Here is a 22,461-nt window from a genome sequence, read left to right on the forward strand (position 1 = left end):
TTTGAAGGTTGTATGATTACGGCCCAGTGCCACTACATATTTCCATGCACAATTTCTAATGTACCTATCTCGTCTCTCATAAGATATATTAGGGGAAATAATATGTGGAGCGCATAGTTTACATTTGATAAAACTTGGTAATAATTGCCAGTTATTTATAAGACTTTAAGTGTCTACCATCAATTATATTACTAATAACGTCAAAACATTCACCAGTTATCTCATCGATAATCTTTTCTCAAATGTCTGGGAAAACATAATAACCAGCCATATAGAATCATAATCAACATACAAGGTTTTACTAGTCATAAAATTATGTGTAGAATAATTCCAGAAACATGTATTCTCATAATATGAGTAATACAAAACAATTTTCTTTACTATTCAGAGAACATTGGAAGACCAGGAGAGCTTAGAAAAAATTTTCAAGTTGAAATGTCATCTAACAGTAATTATAATTCTAATCGTGGATAGCTGTGATATTAGTAGTATTTATGTTTTTAATGATGTTTAAGTGAGAAATAGGTTTTTTCAAACCTTTACAAAAGTGCAGAGAGTATAACGTCGACTAGTAATTAATTTATATGAAATGACACTTCAAGTATAAATACAATCAAACAATTAATTGCGCTGATAGTGTGCTTCTATAATACATAGTGTACACCGATAATGTCTTTTGTTTAAAAATTATCAACACTTTCACTACATACACTGATACTGTTATCTTTGATTAATTTACATAATAGAATTATATACATAACTGAGCTTTGTAAATCTCTACTATTGTGGTATGCGCTACTTATGTGAACAGATATAAGTAGTATGCAGCAGGGATATGAAGTGAAATGCTTACTAGCAGGAGATTGAACTAAAGAGAAATAAAAAAATAACGGAAAGCAATCGGAAGAACGATGGAGTATGTGAAGTAAATTCAAGAAAGATGTGCAAATGATGTATTTAATATATGATTTTCATATTTTACAAAGGCACTGGTCAGTTAGTCAGCTACAACGTACGACCAGGCACATTTATGCATCGGTCCAAGTTGCCATACTTCATTAACACAACAAGATGGACACCGAATTCATAAAAGTAGTTAATTCAGAGGTGATAATATATAAAAGAAAGAATTAGTTCGTAGAAAGATATGAAGCAATCTGTGGTCAAATACTAGTAGCTTACGAGTGTCTACTACTCTTAATGGCCATGTTTCGCTGCCGTAAATTAAAACAGAATGGACTGCCGCGCAGTATACTCGTCATTTTATTGATAGACGGATATCTCGCCTTCACCATAGGTGACGTAAGTTGGCAAAAGCCAAGCGAGCTTTTCGAATCCGTGTTGAGATTTCGTCAGACACCAACCCATTACGGCTGATCAGACTTCCGAGATAAGTGAAGTTGTCGACGCGTTCGACTACTTCACTCCCTATCCTTAGTTCAGGTGTTGACGCAGACCAGTCCTGAAGCAACAACTTGCATTTAGAGGGAGAGAAGCGCATTCCAAACATTCTGGCATTGTTGCTCAGTGCTACCAGAAGACTCTGCATTTTGTCAGCGTCTTCACCAAACAGGACTATGTCATCTGCGTATTCTAAGTCGATAAGTGGACCCCCTGGATGGAGATCAATACCCGAGAACTCAGTCGACGAGAAAGTTATTTCCATCAGTAGATCTATGATGAAGTTAAACAAAAATGGAGAAAGTGGACAGCCTTGACGGACACCACTTGAGGTTGCAAAAGTAGATGACAGTTCGCCATAAGCTCTCACTCGACTAGTAGTGTTCGAGTAAAGAGCCTTCACAAGGTTTATGTACTTCTGAGGTACGCCTTTCAATGACAGACACTGCCACAGAATCTCGCGGTCTACCGAATCAAATGCTGCTTTCAAGTCAAGAAAGACCACCATTGTCGGACGCCGATAAGTATGCCTGTGTTCTAGAATCTGACGAATGGTGAATATGTGGTCGATGCAGCCACGACCAGGTCTGAAGCCAGCTTGATTCTCTCATGTTTGCAGTTCACGAGTCCTAGTTAAGTGTCCGATAATTATCGAGGCTAGTATTTTAGATACGATATTAGTTAAACTAATCCCTCTATGGTTGTCACAGGATGATTTTGACCCTTTCTTATATATTGGGACGATAAGTGATTGTGACCAGTTAGATGGGATAACGTCTAACTCCCAGATCTTATTTAAAATATTAGTCAACCTAATCGCTAAAATTGAACCACCATCCTTAAAGACCTCTGGAGTCAATCCGTCTGGACCAGCTGCCCTTCCTCGTTTCAGAATAACTATAGCCTTTTGAACTTCTGCTAGAGTTGAGGGACCTACTTCAATGTTCCATTCACACTGTCTGGGAATGGAGAGTAGTTGTAGAGTAGCTGAACGCCAGCTGAACTGTTCTCTGAAATGTTCCGCCCATCGTTCTAAACGTCTGGACTGAGAGCAGATGAGGGTGTCGTGTTTTTCCGAAATAGTCTGACTTACACTTGACTTATTAATTCCAATTTCTTTTATTAGTCTGTAAAGCTGTCTTGTGTTCCCTATAGTCGCCACCTTTTCCATCTCTTTTGCTTTCGTTACACACCGCTGCTCACGGTCGTTCTTCAGACTTTTGGTTAACCTAGATTTGATTTGTTGTCGCTCTTCATCGTGTTCAGAGCGTGATGGGATGATTTTACGAGAATCCATCAGTGTAATAGACCTTGAAGAAATCCATTGGTTCTTTGTAACCCTATGGTTTAAATCACTGATAGATGTCACTGCTGTTTCCACAGCTGTTTGTATATGTTTCCAAGCAACATCTGGGTCAACTTCGTTTTCATAACTACCTAATCGTGACCTCAGTTGTTCCTGGAACCTACTTTTGGTTTCCTCGCTACTCAATTCAGTTCTAATAGGTCTTTTTACTGTGGCATTTTGCGTCCAGTGAGGCGCAAGCAGATGCGTTCCCGTGTTAGGGCGTGGTCGGAGTCCAAGCAGGTACTCCAGAATGAGCGACAATCTTCTACCGACCCTCTCCAACGATGACTGATGGCAATATGATCTATTTGAGTCCATCGTTGGTTTGGTGTAGGGGGTCGCCACGTTAGACGATGTCTCTCCTTATGCTTAAAATTTGTGTTTGCTAAAAATAAACGATTGTCTGAGCACAGTTGCAGCAGACGATCACAATTATCTGTTCGTTGTGCCGGTATACTAAAATACCCACCTTAATGCCTTTCTGTTTGGTTTAAACTACCTATCTGAGCAATAAAGTTACCTGCTAGGAGTACTATGTCTGAACGTTTAGCTTTTTGAAGAAGTTCAGATAGCTTTCTGTAAAAGTCATCTTTCACTTCATCTGAGCTGCAGTCGGTGGGAGCGTAGACAGAAACGACAAAAAGGCAACGACGTGTGTCCTTATCCTTCCGAGTTCTTACGGAGCCGTTTAGCCGAACAGCACATAGACGACTGTTGACGGGGATCCACTCTAACAGTGCTTGTTCCGCCCTCATGCTTAGTGCTATCCCTACTCCTGCCAGTCCACGAGAGCTGGCCATCGCGTCACCAGATACACGTAGGGTGTATCTCGTTGGCTCTCCGTTTTGCCGAGGTGAGGTCAAGTGAATGACCACACTGGGATCCTGTATGCGTGTTTCAGAGACACAGCATACATCAATGGTACGAGATTCTAGGGTTCTAGCCAAGGAAGCCTGTTGACCGATTTGACATAGGGTGCGTACATTGAAGGCTCCAATGTGTAGTTTGGAGCGAGGTTTCAGTAGACCTGGGACAGTGTTTTGAGCACTAGAATCGTTGGCTATGGTGACATTTGAGGAGGAAGCCGAAAGAGGAAGTTTAGAGTTGAAAGTCGATGTAGGAGGAATAATAGGAATTGAAGAGGAAGGTCGATTATGAATACAGTGGTCTTGGGTGCTGTTAGAGGTATGAGGGCGGTTATCACTTCCCGGTTGCCCACACCGTGGAAGGGTTCTTCTGGAGGTACCTGAAAAGGAAATTGGATTAGAGGTGGTCTCAGTGACCTGAGAGCGTGACCGCAGTGCCCAAGGGACAACTGCTTGAGGCCGGTCGCGCACGGCCTTTTCGTGGGAGGTTTTTGACGTGTTAGCTCCGTTCTTCAAAGGGCCTTACCGCCGGAGACGGAAATCCGTGAGGTAAGGTGAGGTGTGCATTTTTAGGGTCAACCTTTTCTAACCCCACCCCTCCTTGTGGGAAGGCAGCATCGCTGTCATGCTGGTTGTCTGAAGGAAACACCTTACTGCTGTCACACCTCTGTACAGTCAGCAGTACGACTTCGCCTTCGGACCTTGGGTTTGCTGCTTTTAGTCTTACCGCTCTTCAACCGACCTGTCTGACATGGTAGGACCTTGAGGAACGGTTGTTCTAGCCAGTATAGCTCGGTTGCTTCATCACGATGGGCAAGGCCGACCACCACGTCAGGGTAGCAACAACGGTCAGGCACTGGGATTTTGTATAAAACAATAAACTGGTTTAACGTACATGATTCTTTGCTCGCTACACTATAACATACTTTTATTGATAATAGTCAATTGTAATTTATTTTGTCATAAAAAATATCCTTTTCTTTTATTATTGTTTTGCATTTATTAGATTTCTAGTGATGGATTAGATTTACAAGTTGGTAATGATCTCCTTCAATTAAATAGTCGTGGTCAGATTTACTCACTGGAGTTACCACTCGATACGCTTGTCAATGAAGAAACAACTGTAGCTGAATTTAATCGAAATACAAAAGTAAATCTTTTTTTTCTAATGCATACAGTTACATTGTTCTTATTTTTTGATGAAGTTCTTCAACTAATCAGTTGCTGACTAATTTCCTTCAGTATGGTGATTTGTGGAGATTGTATTATTTTAACAGTTAAATCCACGGGTTAATCTAAGCTAGACCACCATTGAAAACCTGGAAACACTGTGCTTCATTACATCCATTCTACCAAACTATTATATTAACCGATTTGAACTTTAATGTACGTATTCACTTACAATGAATTCATTAATTATTTATCAAACTGATAATCCTATATGAAGAATTATTGATCAACGTTTATATACTTGTAGATTGTATTCATTACAAGTTGATTTCATTTGGTGTACCATTGAAAACCAAGTAGTGTTGGGCAGAGAACTGTTGAGGAATTCAGTACAAATACGAAACAGCTGTCCAGTACTCTATGGTTTTTCTTTTGGTGTTGTAAGTGAGATTGGTCTGTGATGAATACAGCCTACAAGTTTACCTTTTTTCCACAAAAACTCTTCGATTTAAAGTATGTGCTTTTTGTTACAGTGCGCGCAAAAATACATGACTATTGGTTACTTTATGATCTTCATTTAACTGTTGATTAATCATTAGCTGTCTTATGATTAACTCGATCTTACTATCTTTGTTGAAGATTCGGTGTATTAACAATAACAATAATAATATTAGTAATAATAATAGCTTTAACTATATATATCCTAGTCTTACTCTAGTCACTATTTCAGATTGGGAAAGGGGTGATTAGTGATCCACAGTCATTTCTGGCGTTCATGATCTCATCACTTTTTTATCCAGAAATTTACGCCTAATCTAAAATAGGTACACTCAATCGTTCCATCCTACTCGAACAATTGAATGTTGAAGATTTTTCTTGATTTATACTCATCCAACCACCAGTGCTATTGTGTATTATCTGTTATGAACTTTAACTTCACAAAACCCGTATCCTATAATTATGAAAGTTTCAAAAATATTTTCTTTTTTTTAAGTTATCTTGTCAATCATTAGATCCTCTCCTCCTATCATATCTGTCATTCATGAATATATTAAATCATGAATATTGTGTTCTATAGAATTTCCTGACGTACAATTTTTCTGTGTACATTATCGATAATATCTATCGGTTGATTTTTAAAATAAGAACATGTGATTTAGTATTTAATCAATTGGAAAATTTACAGGTACAATTCTTGTGGGTTTAAACTTCTCAATTTAAAAAAAGTAAACAGTATATACTGTATTGGAGTTATCCACTATATAATTCATTTCCTTCAAATCAATTTACAAAGCAACGCAGTGATGTTAAGTGCTGTTAGAGGTATATAAACAATCTTTCTTTTTATGTGTTATTACCATTGAAGTAACTACTTCTATGAATTCGGTGTTCATCTTGTTATTCTAATGAGGTGTAGCAACTAGGACCGGTGCATATATGTGTCTGGTCCTACGTTGTAGCTGACTGACTGACAAAGCAACAGTATTTGAAAACGTTGAGCATATAAATATTTCAATGCTACCACAGTCTAGATGATCTAAAAAAATATTTAGTCGGTTATTTCTTAGCCGAATGTACTTGTATATGGGGATACATGCTCGATAATACAGTTTTTACTTGAAGTATTGTAAGATAACACTGAAATTTAAGGGGTGTATTAAAAATGTCATTCTCGAATGACAGAAATTAAGTTAACAACATTTTACCGATTTTATTAAATTATCGTGCAATAATGTCCATGCTTTTAATTGTCTTGTATTCATTTTAGTATGATACAACCGGATACCTAAAACAGATCAAAGATATGTAACTTAAAAATATCCTTTACTTTTAAAGGCCATGTTTCACTGTAATAGAGTAAAGCTGAACGAACTGCTATTTAGTATACTCACTCTTGAAAAACTAAAGTTAACGGATTTGTCCCAGTTTTAGAAACTTCTGTGTTAATTAGTTCTTCTCTCTGTATGTTGGTTTACTAGTAAATTATTTGATTAAGGTCATTATAAGTCAGTAGATTATTATTCAACTTATTGAAGTCACACAGCTTTGTTAGAAGTCTACAAAATGAAATCTCCTGTTCCGTTCACTTTTTGAACTGATTAGAATTTTCTGTCAATAAATTTAGATATTTCGTAATGTTTTTTCAATTTATATTGAAAAAGTTCTCATAATTCTGATGTTCAGAACTTCACGCTTACGTATCCAGGTTTTTGTGAATCCTCTCTCTCATTTTCCCTTTTTTTAGTACTTTCTTTTAATACATACTTCCCTTTAAAAATAAGAAGCGTTGTATGGTAAAATCTGAGACTCGTATCTTGTTTTATTCGGAACTCTTCAACATCTCAGTGTTGATGTTCACATTGAGACCTGTTGTACAAATCATTGACTGTTTAGATTCAAACAAACAACACGGTGGGGTTTTGAGCAAAAGGCATCTTTTGCTTGCTTCAGTCTAAATATTAATACTTCGATCATCTTACCTCCACCTGATGAGTCCTAAATGTGACGAAATGCACATGTTGTATTCAACTATTAACTACTAAACAAATACTGTAATTATATGGCACTATCGAAGCAATTCACTCAGGGTGTACGTATGTCAGAAGGGGCTAATCAGTCCCAGTCCCCAGATTCAATAACTATAGTATTCAAACCCTTCAAAATAAAATTCTATTTAGTTATTCTATAGAAATTTTCATTCTTAAAGATATGATTGACTTTTTATGTATGGTATTGTTGTTATTATGACTGATGATTGTCATTTCTTCACCTTTTTCTTTTTGTATTCTTTTGTTCTCATTTTTTTTGTTATAAAATAAGTATCTACAATGTTTATTTTATTTAACTGTGTGTATGTATGTGTGTAGTATTGTATTCGTTTTTCTTTACTAAACTGTTTACGTTCGTTTCTTTCACTAATGGATTAGTTTGATTTAGTTTATCTCATTGTTATATCCTAATAGACATTGTATATATACTTATATATTATTCGATATAATATTCACACTTTATTCTCATTTACTTCGAGTTTTTTTCGGTATATATATATTTAAAACATTAATTACAACGAACATGTAAAGATAGAAGTTTCTTTTCTCAACTTCTACAGTTTCCTTTTAAATTTATTTGTTTATTTTGAAAGAAGAAAAGATAGTACACACATTTTTTGTTTACTCTGGTCAAAATATATATTATAAGTAATTATATATGAAGTAGAGATGGAAAGCGTCAATCTGAACATTGAACTATATATTATATCGTGTATAGAATGAATTGTAACGTCAGATTTCTCTTTCTGACAATCAATGTTTCCTATTATTTTATTTATTTAGTTGAATTTTAACTGTTGTTTTATACATTCGTGCTGTTTAATTGAAATTTTCTGTATGTTATACTTTGTGTAAAATAGAATTAATTCATTTCTTGTTTTCATTAAAAAATTATGAATTTTTATGAAGGGCTTTTATGGAGATTGATTAAATTTGTACGACGATGATAACTACAGATTGAGTCCAGTTCGGCTACCATGGAAACATAGAGAACACCTTAGACGTTTGTTTCTATTCTATATGTAACTCTCAAGCGATCCACAATTACTACCATCCCAGAAATCATCGAAACTAAGAAATTCATATTTCATACGTGAATGAAGCATCAGTGTAGCAGTAGTTAATTTGTTCAAGTACTAAACTGTTTGACTGGCATGTATACTTTTACTTAGCCGCTTCCTAGTACATAAATATTATCCAGATCAGTGTATGTATAAGATTTTATAAAACCTGTCATTATTCATATAAAAAATAATATCGGTTATCAGCATATAGTATTATTAAAATCATCATATCAATGCGCTTTCGATGGTTTGTAAGTAAACAGTAACAAAGCTTATGAAGAGATATATATAGCGGGTAAAACACTAAACGTATCTTTGAGGAGAGAATTGTTTCTTTTTTTTTCTTCTCTTCTCTAACATCTTTTTAAGGGATATATTCTGATAAGATCAAATTACTATATATATGATTTGTTTTTATTCCCTTTTTAATTGATCATACTCTAATATTTGTTGATCTTTATCAATTTCCTGTCAGTCTTCTACATTAAAATCTACTTGTTCATTATTGTGTCCACCAATAATTAATGTAATACTACATACTGTGTAAGGTTTATTGTCCATGTGAATCGAATTGAATGCTAACTTTTTTCTTGTCTTTGTCGGAAGAGGTTAATATGTTAGTTATTGAGTTTGTTTGTTTGTTCTATATTTATTTTCACCCTGCAATAATCCAATGATAGTCATATTGTTTGTTATTTTCATCTATGAATTACTTCTTTTCCTCCACTGATATTCATTATTGTCTATTTTCTACTTTTATTTGTTTATTCAGATTGAGCTGATTGTGTATTAATATTTTTCAAAATCTTACTTTTTGTCGGGCTTATTTTTCCTTCCGTTTTTCTTTATTCTCGTACACTTTCTTTGATACTTGTGGGTCTATATATAATAACAGTATTAATATTATTATTGTTATTATTCTAGTTACGATTAATACACAGACGTTTAGTTGCCATTATTATTATTATTATTATTATTATTATTATTATTATTATTATTATTATTATTCAATATAAATCGATTTAGGCAGATGGCTTTATGGTGTGGAAATAAATTATTGTGTATATATCTATCCTTGCATGTACGTAATGGTATATTTACTTGTCTTTTTTCCATTGTTTCCCCTTGTACTATGAAATTTTTAAGGATTTTCTTGTTCCGTTTTTTTTTAATTCTCTCCTTCCCCCTTCTTTTTTTTGCTTTATTCACTATGCCGATTATTAACAAGTGTTCCATGTGTGACACTGTTTTGACTTTCAAAAGGTATTATTATTAATATTATTAGTAAGCTCATACTAAATAATTAATTGAGTTATGGAAAAATAGTAAATTATATGGAATAATATTGTTATTCTTGTTGTTCTATGATTATTTTCTTTTGTTTCATGGCATTTATATACTTTTTTTGTTTACTTATCTAATTAACTGGTTGATTGTTAAATTGTTTTTGGTTATTTGACAGATCTTCTCTATGTACAGTATGTACATGTGTTTTTTCTTGTCTATATATATCAGGATGTCGTTTACTTCTTCCAACCTTTATTATGTCTAGCACTACACAGACAATCATATATATAAACAATTACATACATTAGGATTTCGAGTAGAAATTCAATTTCAAATAACTTAAACGAAGTAGACAACAAATAATGTTCATTAATTCCATTCTTCTGTGTATTTGTTGTAAGAAACAGTTGAGCAAGACAGTAAAAGGAAGCTTCATGTAATGTTTAATTGAAATCGGTCTATTTTTTGTTTAATTTTCAATCAATAACTGATGATTTGTGAACCAGCTTTTAGACTCTCTTGCACTCTATCTGATTATTATCCATTAACGAGTTTATACGATTTTATAATCTCAAAACTGTTGGTCGTATGAAGTATTCACTCTTTCGTCCAACCTTTAGAAGTATTCAGGCAACATTTTATCTCAGTTGATATATTTTATTTTTCTTACAGTTTCTTTCATTGTTCAAAATCGTTTCTCTTTTCACTGAATATTGTTTCAACATTAGTCAATATTTTACTATTTACAATTTCTTAGTTAATTTAACTACTTGAAATAAGGGAATATTTACAATGTTTTAATATTCAGCTTGTTACTTAAAAGAAAAGAAATAAATTAATTTGATTTTAAGATGAAAATAATATTGAAGTCAATGATTAAAACTTGAATTTTCGGTAGCTAGTAGAATAGAAGAAATATACTTTTTTTAGGGCTCATTTTCACTTCTCTCATATATACCATCTCTGTTGGAATTTTTTTCCATTTGATCAATGGTGATTACTGTGAGTTATGTAATTCCTGTAGTGTTGTATACACTCTCTTCTGACTAATTATTAAATAATAAACTGACATCAGTGTAAGATTTCTTCACCTCTTTTCTTTCCCTAGTTGTTCTTTCATGTTTTATTCATTTGTAAATAAAAGACTGAGGCCCCAGGTTATTGACACTTTTTATTCTTTTCTATTCCTATTCAGTAATTGTAGTAGGTTTTGGTAATATATTCTATGTGTGTTTCTCTTAAATAATGTGACAGGTGATTTGTGGAGAATTAATTAAAAACTACCGAACAACAATGAGTAGGAGGAGGGCATAACGTAAAACAATTTGAATGAAATTCTTTCCAGTCTATAATCAAGTTCACACGCAAACATTGTAGTACCCTTTTTTATTACTACTTTCCCTCTCTAGCGTTTTCACTCTTTTTTTAAAGTGTTGACCTATTTTTTTCCATCTGTTTGCTAATTATATACTATGCTTGTTTCTCCCTTAGTTTGACTTACGTCTATCTCTTCGTTTGTTTGTATGTATGCATGCATGCATACATGTTTGTTTCATTCAGGTTTTCCCTGTTGGTTTACTTCGGTTTTAGAAATTTATGTATATACAGTTAATTTTCTTTAAGTTGACCTGGTCCGGTCAGGTCAGATAAGGCCACTCACTCTACAAAGTATATTTTGTTAATTATTATCTATTGAAATGTATGTACGTGTTTTATTGTGAGTTCCTCGTCACTTACACTACTCATATATATATATATATATATATATATATATATATATATATATATATCACTTACACATACATACACTACAGTTTCCTGATTCCACTCATTCCTTCCGTAGTTTCTCTTTTACACAATTTACTAGATATTTTCCCCTCTATTATTGTCTTGCTATTTTTCTGTTATTGTTATTGTTGTTACTGGTGGTATTTATTTGTGAATTACTCATTCAGTTATTGTCTTTTCTTTGAAAACGAAAAAAAACAAACAAAATTATGATCTGCTGCTATGTTTTATTAATAAAATGAAACTAATCTATATTGCAAAATATTTTTAATTTACTTCGGACTTATTGATTAAATTTCCTTTTTGTTTGTTTTCTGTAATCATTGACCCTTAAACTATTGGGAAATTATAGTTTTTTTTTGTTACTGAATAATATACTGGGGGCATGTATTTGTTCTTATTTGTAGTGTGAGGTATAATTTCTAACAAAATACCTGTTTATATATATACATACACAGAAGAAAGTAACTTTTATTGATTTTGCGTTGTGTTTTATAAGAAAACCCATTGACATTTGTTTTTATTTTCAATAACTCTTAGAAAATTTAGACTGTAGATTTCAAAACGTTGCCACTCGAACGTATCGTTATTTAAAGCTGGTGTATTGCTTTACACTTCAACGTATTATCTACTATTAACAAACTGTAAACCTCCTCCCCTAGAAGTATTTAGCAAGTCCAATATATATTTTGATTTTAAGAAGTAATCTTGTCACCCGACTACTCTTTTTTAACTGTAGTTAACATAGCGAACTGACTTTAGCTAGTCAAATATTGAATATCATGTGGCACTAGATAGTTGATTTATCCTAATATACGGCTCCAATTGAGATTTATGACCAATTGATTGATCCCCGAGTAGTAATCAATATCATATTTGTATAGTCCATAAACTGTTGATCGAATTCTATCGATAAAATTTCAACGTAGTTACTAGTCTAGGTGACTCGACATCTACAGAATTCAGTCAACACTGAAGAGCTAGACAAATGTGACATTAGTTACTACTTAATGACTAGTTAGTTGTAAATATCTCATTCCTACAAGAGATAAGCTGCGGCCTGAATAGCTCAGCCGTAACTTCTCTTACTGTATGACTGGATGACTCTGTTTTTGTCCCTACAAAGAGCATCAATTCCCTAAGGGTTACAAGGACATCTTGTTGACAAGTACCAACTAGTGTGAAACCTATATATAGGGTTTACTACCGATTACTTGTAAACACCTAAGAACTCAGAAACTTGAAGTCTTACAATAAGCGCCTTACCTTTAGACTACCGAGCTAATAGAATTCAATGATCTACATTTCCAAATTCAATCGATTTCCGATAATGTATGGTTTTCATAGATTACGTTTGATTTTTATGACTAACTTACTTCTTGCATGTTTGTAAAACTTCGTATCAATTACAGTTTTTCACTAAAACTTTTGTAATTCTTATTTAAAGCTAAAAACTAGTGAACAACCATTTATTGTTGTTAGGGTGAGAAGTTTGTAGAAGATTGTTTTATTTAAAAGTCATTCACATTATGGAATAACTTTTTAACTAAACAATCACTGCACAGTGCAGAACATTAAACAGTTGTTTCGTTCTAGTATAGGACTCATTAAATAGTATAAATTGTACATTAGTATCTGATGGTCGGGGAGATTATTAGTGATTGCATTGGAAACAATATATTTCAATACTGACCAAATCAGATCCATTCATTCTTCATCTTTCGTGTAACTTATCCTCGTCACATTTATTCCTCATATTCCTAGTCTTAGCTATAAGGTTTTCAGAATTTTTCAAATTGAACCAAACATCTTACCAGACTGCATACTGTTTCAGCCAATTATTAGATGTTTGATGTTGTTAATTTGTTCCTTGTAATAAAGAGGGGAAATCGGTTGTTCTTTTTTGATAACTGGTTTGATTCTGCTAGGAAGCAGTAGCTCTTTAATTTATAAAATTTACTATCAGCTAATGTGTTTCATATTTGAAGCCGACTCCATGTGGTTTAATTTGAACATCTTGGTGATGTCATTATCCCTCATATTAATTGTTCACCCCAAAGTTGAGAACATAAACCTGTTCTCAGCAAATCAGTTACATTATTACTATTATTATCACTTTGTTTTACGGGTGAAATTGTGTTTATTGGTGTAATTAACCATAAGTCTTCTCCAATTCAATTCCTTTTTAAAAGCACTATCCAACTATTATTTTACTTCAGTTTCTTGTTCATTCACCAGTCACACTTTACCAATTCATACGTTATCTTGATGCTTTCGATTGATATCAGTAATAGAAAACAATTCTGTGCGTCATTTTGCACAGAAAGAAATTAACTGTACTTTTTTAATGTATGAAAATATTCGAGAACTGGTTTTTCTTCATTTTCCAAAGTATCAACATTGAATTCCTTCCTGAGTTAATAAGCTCTTTCATTAGCGCTTTAATGTTGACTCACCAATGCTGAAATCTGATAGCATGTTTTTTAACCTTTGAAAGATTAGACTGAACACTATACTTTGTACATTACGAATTAGTCTTTTTTGTCTTACTGGACTGCCTCAATAACAAATCATGTACTTATCACTTACTACTCATGAAATTTATACTTGGCTCTATCGATGTCCCCAATTTTTTTATTCTCTTTTATTATTTACCCAACTTCTATTCAAGGTCTCACTTTGTTCACCCTTCATGACATAATATACAGTAGTTGGTATCATTTTTTAGCCTTCGGCTTACGGGATCAAAGTGAATACTACTTAGAAATAAATTTCAAATTAAGACACTAACTGCATGTTCTTTTTACTCAATCAAAGTCACTTGCATAATAATCAGAATTATTAATATTGAAATGTTAATTTATCCAAATCATTTCATTATGTCGAACATTATTATTTTAAAAAATGTAAATGAAATTTTAACTTCTTTTTCAGATTACATTTCTATTCTGATGTATTAATTCCGATACCATATTATAGTGTGTAAATGAATGTTATACAAATTTCTTCGGGTCTAATATGATTGTATGAGTCCTATTATCATTGTTATTTATTAATAGAAACTTCAAATAATCACTTGTTAAAATGAACATTATATATATATATATATATATATATATATATATTCCACTTTCCTCTCTTTGTTTTGTCTTTCCATTTATTTTGTCTAAGTTGTAAGTGGAGGGACGAGAGAGAGAAAACTTATCGCGATTATTATTGTTGTTGTTGTTGTGTCGTACGAATTAACTTTCAAGTCTTATTGATTAGCAGATTATGTCTTATGGTATTGCAATTATTGTTATTATTACTGTATTTATTGTCGTCGTCGTTATTGTAGTTGTCTCTGTCGTCTTTATTATATTATATGTGTGCAGTTTATATATTTATTTATTTATTCCTGTGAGGTCTATGCTTAATTAATTGAAATGGTTCGTGTGTCTGTACGAACTTCTACGTTGTTTGTCAACTAATATACATATGTATATGTGTATACATAAATACATGCATACTTATATATGTATGGAAAATTTGTGTATAATGAAGAATCTACGAAAAAGTGGAAATAAAGTTATTGTTGGTTTAATTTTCATTAACTGTGGAAAATCATTGGAAATTAAAAATTGAAAGTGTGTTTTGTGTCTGCTTTACCTTTACACAAAATGCATACTTACAACTCTATATGGAGCTAAATCTAGGGTCTTCAAATCTCACAACATGCAAAATAAACACTCAGACTATTGAGTCAAAATGTACTGGTTCACTTTTTCAACCTTAGCTGATTCGTGTTGATTGTTAAATCCTATCGATGATATACTAGTGAGCTCTATTGGCAATGAATTTTAACTACAACTAGAGAAAATCGTTTCGAAGGTAGTCAGTCACTGGTGACTAGTTAATCAAAGTACTGAAAATAAAATTCTGTTATCTCACACACACTAACTTGCTAATCATATATTTACATGCAAATACATTTTTATCTTTAAAAATCTATTAAATTGTGATTACGTCATCGCACTGATTTGTTGCCCTCACCTAGTCCGTTTGTTAATAATTCGCGATTATTATTATTATTATTATTATTATTATTATTATTATTATTATTATTATTAGCATTATTTAATAGATTGAAATCATGAGTCAGTTGAAGCTAGACCACCATAGAAAACCTGGAAGCACTGAACGGCCGCCTCGTCCTAGTATGGGACTCCTCAGCAGTGCGCGTCCACATTATTTAATACTTAAAAATAATATGTACACAGTAGATAAAAATTAAGCAAAAAGCAACTAGTCGCTGTTAATTCCCCTTTCTCTCTATTAGATTATTTTTTCTATGGTCGTTATGTTTGTTATTTTTCTCGAGTTATTTTCTCTTAAAAAATCCCAGTAGAGAGACAAGTAAAGAAGGAACGATATATACATGAATCTTTCTATATATTAAAAAGGAATAGCAGATAAATAAATAGGTATTAATCAATGACGATTAAATAAAATAAATTCATTTGCCTTATTTTCTTACACAGTGATGTAGGAGTGTATTTTTAAAAAATCTATTGTTTATATACATAATATATGACCGAATATCGAATTACTTGTTTAATCTACGTTTTTCTATAAAAAAAATTCTTTTCTCATAACTAATGACATATGATTATATATATGGAGATAATTCCCCTCAATTTTTCAGGACTGGATAAAAAAATAAACAGATGTTAACACATTATTGTTTGAGTTGGTAAATTTTCATTATTTTTATTTCCTTTTTCACTATGCCGTATGATATATACATCCTATAGCATATGGACAAAAAGAAGCTTGTTGAACTATAGTTGAATTTCAGATTTTCGTAGCCTAGATGTTGGTCTTCAATAGATATTCACTGTAAGACAGTATCAAATATTTAGCTGTTTTGTGAAAAATTATTCTGAGCTAAAATGAGATATTTTCTTGAGTACCAACTTGTATTGTAGTATTTTTTTAGTGGATTGTTAGTCATTTACATAAACTATCATCTTGTAACAGAATATTTTGTCAAGTCCTTTAACAAGTGCTAATTAATGTACGCGTCTTCGAGCTTTACTTTAAGCACGAAGTTTAGTAGTACTATTTGGATTGGGAGCGGGGAAGAATTGAAATCTTTGACCTATTGATTGAAAATTAAACTCCTTAACCGATAATCCACCGCCCAATATATAACAATTAGACTTATGTTTGTTTACATTTCGTTCAAAAATAAACTTACACGAAAGAAAATATGTTTACATGGTTTCGATGAGGGCAGAAAAGCTTGCAGAAAATCAGAACAAAATGAAACAGAATTCACGAACTCCGTAACTCCACAAAGATAATTACACGCAGTAATAAAACGTATTTATTAAATAATATTTTAAAAGCCCTCCAAATCAATATACATGTTTGGATTTACTCATTATAAATCATCAATTATATGGCCTGATAAATCAGAGATCACTTCCTTATAATAAATTACTTCATTTTGAATGACTGAGAGGATGGAATATATAGCATCGGTATATTAAGAGTTTAAAGACTCAATTTGGAAATGTAGACGTTTGACATCATGACTAAAACAAGAAAGTTACCTAGTCTCACATAACATGGTCGTTTGATCACGTTTTGACACATCTTCTGTTTTCAAGTAACTAATCAGTCCATTAAAAAGCTATATAGATACTTGGCATCACTTCACAAAGTCACTGGGGTTTAGAATTGGCTATGTATAGGGATGAATTGGTTTCATGGTTAGAGAGTATAGATAATACGATCATTTGAACTCTTTCTTCTACATCGTTGTTTGCTTTCTTAAAATGGTTTCTATAGAAAATAGCCTTGATTTCACAATTGGTTAATAAAGAAAACATTCCATGGCATGGATGGAATAGTCTACGAATCTTATGATAGCGAATCATATATATATAATCTAGTTTTCCTTGTCCCTCCAGATTGATAGCAATTCCAAAGGAAATTTACCTTTCAAATTTCCGAATTTTTTCATATCCTCCACTGTTTACTTTATTTAAAACATATCGATGGTATGATACTGTTAGTTTGCATCAAACAAGATGCCTTACATATCTATCTATACGTTGTTTTTCCTATTTACTTATACCGGATATGCTTGTCAGTCAACTTACTCGTACACATTTTATACGCACTAAACTAATTCCGGTTCTATAGATTTTTTTCTCTTGTCGACATACATCAAATCGTTAGTATCACGAATCTAAGGTTGTATCAATGTTATGTTTATTTCTGCAAGAACGTTTATTTCTAACTCTGAAAGCTCACTGTAGTTAACATTGAAATGTTTAATCAACTTGAATGGAAAAGAAAAACATGTTAAATTGGATAGAAAATGTAGAATTCATATTCTATAACTTCGTTATGTCAATGAATCAATTAAGTGGTTTCTATATATTTAAAATGAAATGGATTTATGTTTATTACGCTTCTTCATAACTTCCATGTTTTTCCATAATTTCTTTGTTTACCTCTCAAGGTAGCTAACTCATACACATTCTTTCCTATTGAAAATCCAATGAATCGTTCGATTCATTCTTACATACTTTGTGAATATTTGTTTGCTTATTTGTGTTTGTGTGTGTTGTATACTCCGTGTGCATTGCAAATTAGTCTTTTTTTTCTTACTGGACTATTTCAACAACAAATCTCATATATCACATACTATTCATGGGATTTGTACTTGGCTTTATCGATGTCCTCAATTTGTTTAATTCTCTTTTATTATTTATCCATTTTTCCTTTTAAATTTTATCTCTCTCACCTTCCACTATATATATATATATATATATATATATATATATATATATATATATGCATGTGGATTTTATATGTACACATGCATAATCCCTCTCAATTAATCAATTCCACCCTCTGACCTTCATTTCTGACCACCCTCCCCTCTTCGTGATGATGATTATCATAGTGATTTGTTCATCTGCTCATTTATAAATAAAATAGAATACTTCAATATAAGTTATTATTACGACTATATTATTATTATTATTATTATTATTATTATTATTATTATTATTATTATTATTATTATTTATTATTATTATGTGATAATGGGGGTGGTGGTGGTTATATGGAGGATTGTTAACTTTTTAATTTATGGTTCACTCTACAAAAAGTTTTCGTGTGTTTGTTTACTTTCACTCATTTTTAAGTTTTTTTGTTTCATTTCAATTCCCATTATGATATACTGCCATTGTTATTATTATTATCATTATGTTTAATAAAATTTTCAAATGTTTGCGTGCTGTTGTTATGTGACTCGATACAATAACAAATAAACTACGAAATCTTTCTATTCCTAGAGAAATGTATTCAGTTTGGAAAGAAGCAAATATTTGTTTGTCTGTTAATCAAAATTAGGTGAGATCGTTTATATATAAACAAATAAAATTATTATGAATGCCTAACTCTAAGAAAACGTGATTTCTGATTATTTAATTCCAAAGTAATACTCATATTACTAATTATGACCTGAATGTTTGTATCCGTGTGCTTAGATTATATATATCTTTGTATCTTCTCCTATAAGTGAACATTAGTTTCTAAGAATCGGGAGCTAGTAATATGCTTCGATATATATATATATATATATATATATATATATATATATATATATTTCACTAGGTAACAGCTAACTTTTGTTATTGATTTATCTATCCTTGTTCAGTTAAATTTGTATACTAATTACAGTCAATTACTTTTTGTCTATCTAGGGAAAAAATATCTCCCAGCTGTAAACTCTTGGATAGGCGATTGAAAATCTGCTCATTCGTTATTGTTGTTCTGACTGAAATATGATATTTTGATTATTTGTCTGTCTATCTATCTATCTATCAAACATAATTGTTGATGTTTATTTGTTGTTGTCAATTTTTTTCACTATACTAATATTATTATAATCACTTCCATACTAATAATGATGACATCTCTATTGTGACATAGCCAACTATAACTTATCCAGACTATAGTTCGATAAAATAAAGCCTGAATGCAGACAGTAGATAAAAAATATTTTAATGAAATAAAATTCGATCACAATAATGTGGGAAAGATCATCCAATTATCTATAGTTTTATTATTATTATCATCACTTTATGCAATACTATATTCGTTTCTCCTTGACTCATATCTTCTATACATAATCTTTTTTTAATATCACTAATACTGTTACCGCTACTATTGAAACTACTACTCTTGGATTTAACTTTTGCTGATGTGTAAAATGACAACTTGAATCGATGCATGTATGTACTAGGTTCTACATTACATATTACTAACTGACTAACTTGTTAATATTTACAAAGTACGTAGGAATAAAGGTTTACGATGGTAATTACGAGCCACTGATTTTTATTGACCAGTTTTACTTTTAATGACACTGGTTTCCAACAAGTTTATATATATATATATATATATATATATATATATATATATATATATATATATATATATATATATATATATATATATATATATATATATATATATACTCGATACAGAAATTGCATTGTAATTACCTTTTCTCTCTCTCTACGAAAAATAGGTGAACTTTGAAGTAATTAACTTTACGCTAGGTTGTAGTGTGTTTTCATGTAATTAGCAGTCATAATCAGTCAATCAAGTTAAATCTAAATGGAAAAATTTATTACAATTATTTTCACAGTTGTAAAGTAGGTGATCCTGAAATTCGAACAACCTACTATACCTTTATTGTGTTTATGCAGTATCAGAACAACATAATAACACAGAGTTTTCTTCTACCATATTCAAGGATTTTCTTGACATTTTCTCTACCCTAACTCCCAGCGTAGGGATAATACCTATCCGGAAACTGAATTAGAATCCAATTTAAACTTTCCAAACTTTAGGTTATTACGTAAAGTTCTAGAAAGTATTTACAGTTTAACATTCTTTCGTCCATTATATAATTCATCTTTACACTGGTAATGCATAAATTTCTATGCATGTGGGTAAATACCAAGACAACAATTAATTTTCACTACAAGTTAAATTAAAACAACTGTATTCTCTTTCATAATTATGTTACTGAAGATCTAAACGGTAAAATTGATACATAAAATATAACTCCCATTAAAAGTGGTAAGTGTATGTTTCACTCAACTGTGATTAATAATTTATGTTTGTACTTCAAAAACCCATCCGGTTGCCTGATCAAGAGGATTAGATGAAGCGGAATTGAAACCCTCTGTTACTCTCTCTTTACAAGCTTAACGCTTTAACAATCAGCTCACTGTTTTGTAATAACTGAGCTGGAGTACAATTTTGTTTTTGATATCAATATAATAAATTTATGATCATTATTCTAAATACTTGAACTTATATATTAATATATCAAATTTATTTATTTCAGATATTAACAGTCACAATGCCGGTGTCAACTGTTCAGGGATGATAAGAATTTCACTAGATCCTCAACAATTTGTTGTGTATTATTTTTACTTTGGATTATATCAGTGAAATTTAAATATTATAATCTTAAATTATAAAACAATACTCGATCTTTTGTTTTATTTTCTTGTCGTTGTCAAAATACACTACAATAAGAAAAAGGTTTTGTGTTGTACCATGTGAAATAACATAAGCTATTTACTTGTGTAGTGTCATTCATTAATGAACGCCACTAAGGAATGTTAGGTGTGTAGAGGTAGTTCGTAGGAAATTCTTGCTTTAAGTTTCATACTAGTTGACACTCGTCACCATGACATGCTTGGAATCTTCAGGGAACTGTTTCTCTTTGTATGATTCGAACACACGTCATTTAGTTTCACAGCCTGAGATTTTACCACGGATTTATTCGGGGTGTGGTTGGCTTCCTGTAGGACTGAGATATTTACTTTCATTTATCACTGTGTAGTAACTAATGTCATGTTTATTTAGTCCTTTAGCTCTGGTTGACTTCTATCGATCGAATTTCAACATGACCACAAGTTTTAGGGTTTCTTTCCGAATACTTTCAAACACTCAAATTCAAAATATAACGCACTTAAACTGGTCATCACATTATAATCTGTTTAATAGAATTTGATCAACACTAAGAACTAGATAAACAAGATTTATTAATTGAACACTGAGAAGACAGTTGATCTGGAAAATATGACCTTGGTTACTACTCGGTGATTGATCAATGTAACTCCTAAGAAATCTCTTCCCAGAACAGAATAGTTGTTTAATGCTTGCTTATATTTAATAGTTCTACAGTTGATATTAATTCATAATAAAATTCACCTTTAAACTATATGAACTCTTTACAACACTTCTGTAACAATTACCTTATGCATGTTTAAATCCACGAATTCTACAAAAATTTTCAAATCAGGTATTGTAATGAAGTCCATAATTTTTGAAATAATCAATTGATATGTTGTTTCATCTATTAAATATGATAATTTAGTTTAAGAAAAGGATAAAATGTACTAATGAACTCAGTTATTCGCTCTTGATGATGAATATGACAAAAGTTATCAAAAAACCAAGCTAATAAGGAAATATATATATATGAAATTATATATTTAGATTATTCAATTTAACATTAGATATGATTATAAATGTGGTTTCTCTAGGAATTGGTTCCCAGATATCTTATATTTTTATTTCTAATATCTTACGATTTCTGTTCGTCGAAAGAAATGTACAAGCTATAAAAAGGATATGGAGTCTGAATAATCTCAAAATTCACTTCGTTTAATTGAATAATATTAGTAATTCAATAATAGACTGAGTTTCATATAAAGTTGAATCATTAAATATTCGTCTGATCGTTGTACCGAAATAGGAAACTTCAAACATAAACTAATTCAAGTTGATTATATTTTACAAAGGCCAAAATAACGAATGTATTAGTGAAATTGACAATGTTATATGTTACAAATGGTCAGAAAATTCGTAGTAGAAGACATTGAAAATAATAAATTGTG

The 22,461-nt window shown here is 31.6% G+C and overlaps 1 protein-coding gene across 3 annotated transcripts in view; it reads left to right on the plus strand.

The window, feature by feature from the left end:
- PIH1D1_1 (PIH1 domain-containing protein 1) overlaps positions 1-21,096 on the plus strand; it is a 62,146-nt gene extending 41,050 nt beyond the window's left edge. For all 3 annotated transcript variants that reach the window (XM_051211784.1, XM_051211785.1, XM_051211786.1), the window contains 2 exons: positions 4,622-4,765; positions 20,898-21,096. In XM_051211784.1, the coding sequence (XP_051071882.1) occupies positions 4,622-4,765; positions 20,898-20,939 (186 nt within the window). In that variant the 3' untranslated portion in view covers positions 20,940-21,096. The remainder of the gene's footprint in view (positions 1-4,621; positions 4,766-20,897) is intronic.
- Positions 21,097-22,461: the final 1,365 nt, after the last annotated feature.

Source organism: Schistosoma haematobium, chromosome ZW, assembly GCF_000699445.3.
Source record: "Schistosoma haematobium chromosome ZW, whole genome shotgun sequence".
In the NCBI taxonomy this organism is placed as follows: domain Eukaryota; kingdom Metazoa; phylum Platyhelminthes; class Trematoda; order Strigeidida; family Schistosomatidae; genus Schistosoma; species Schistosoma haematobium.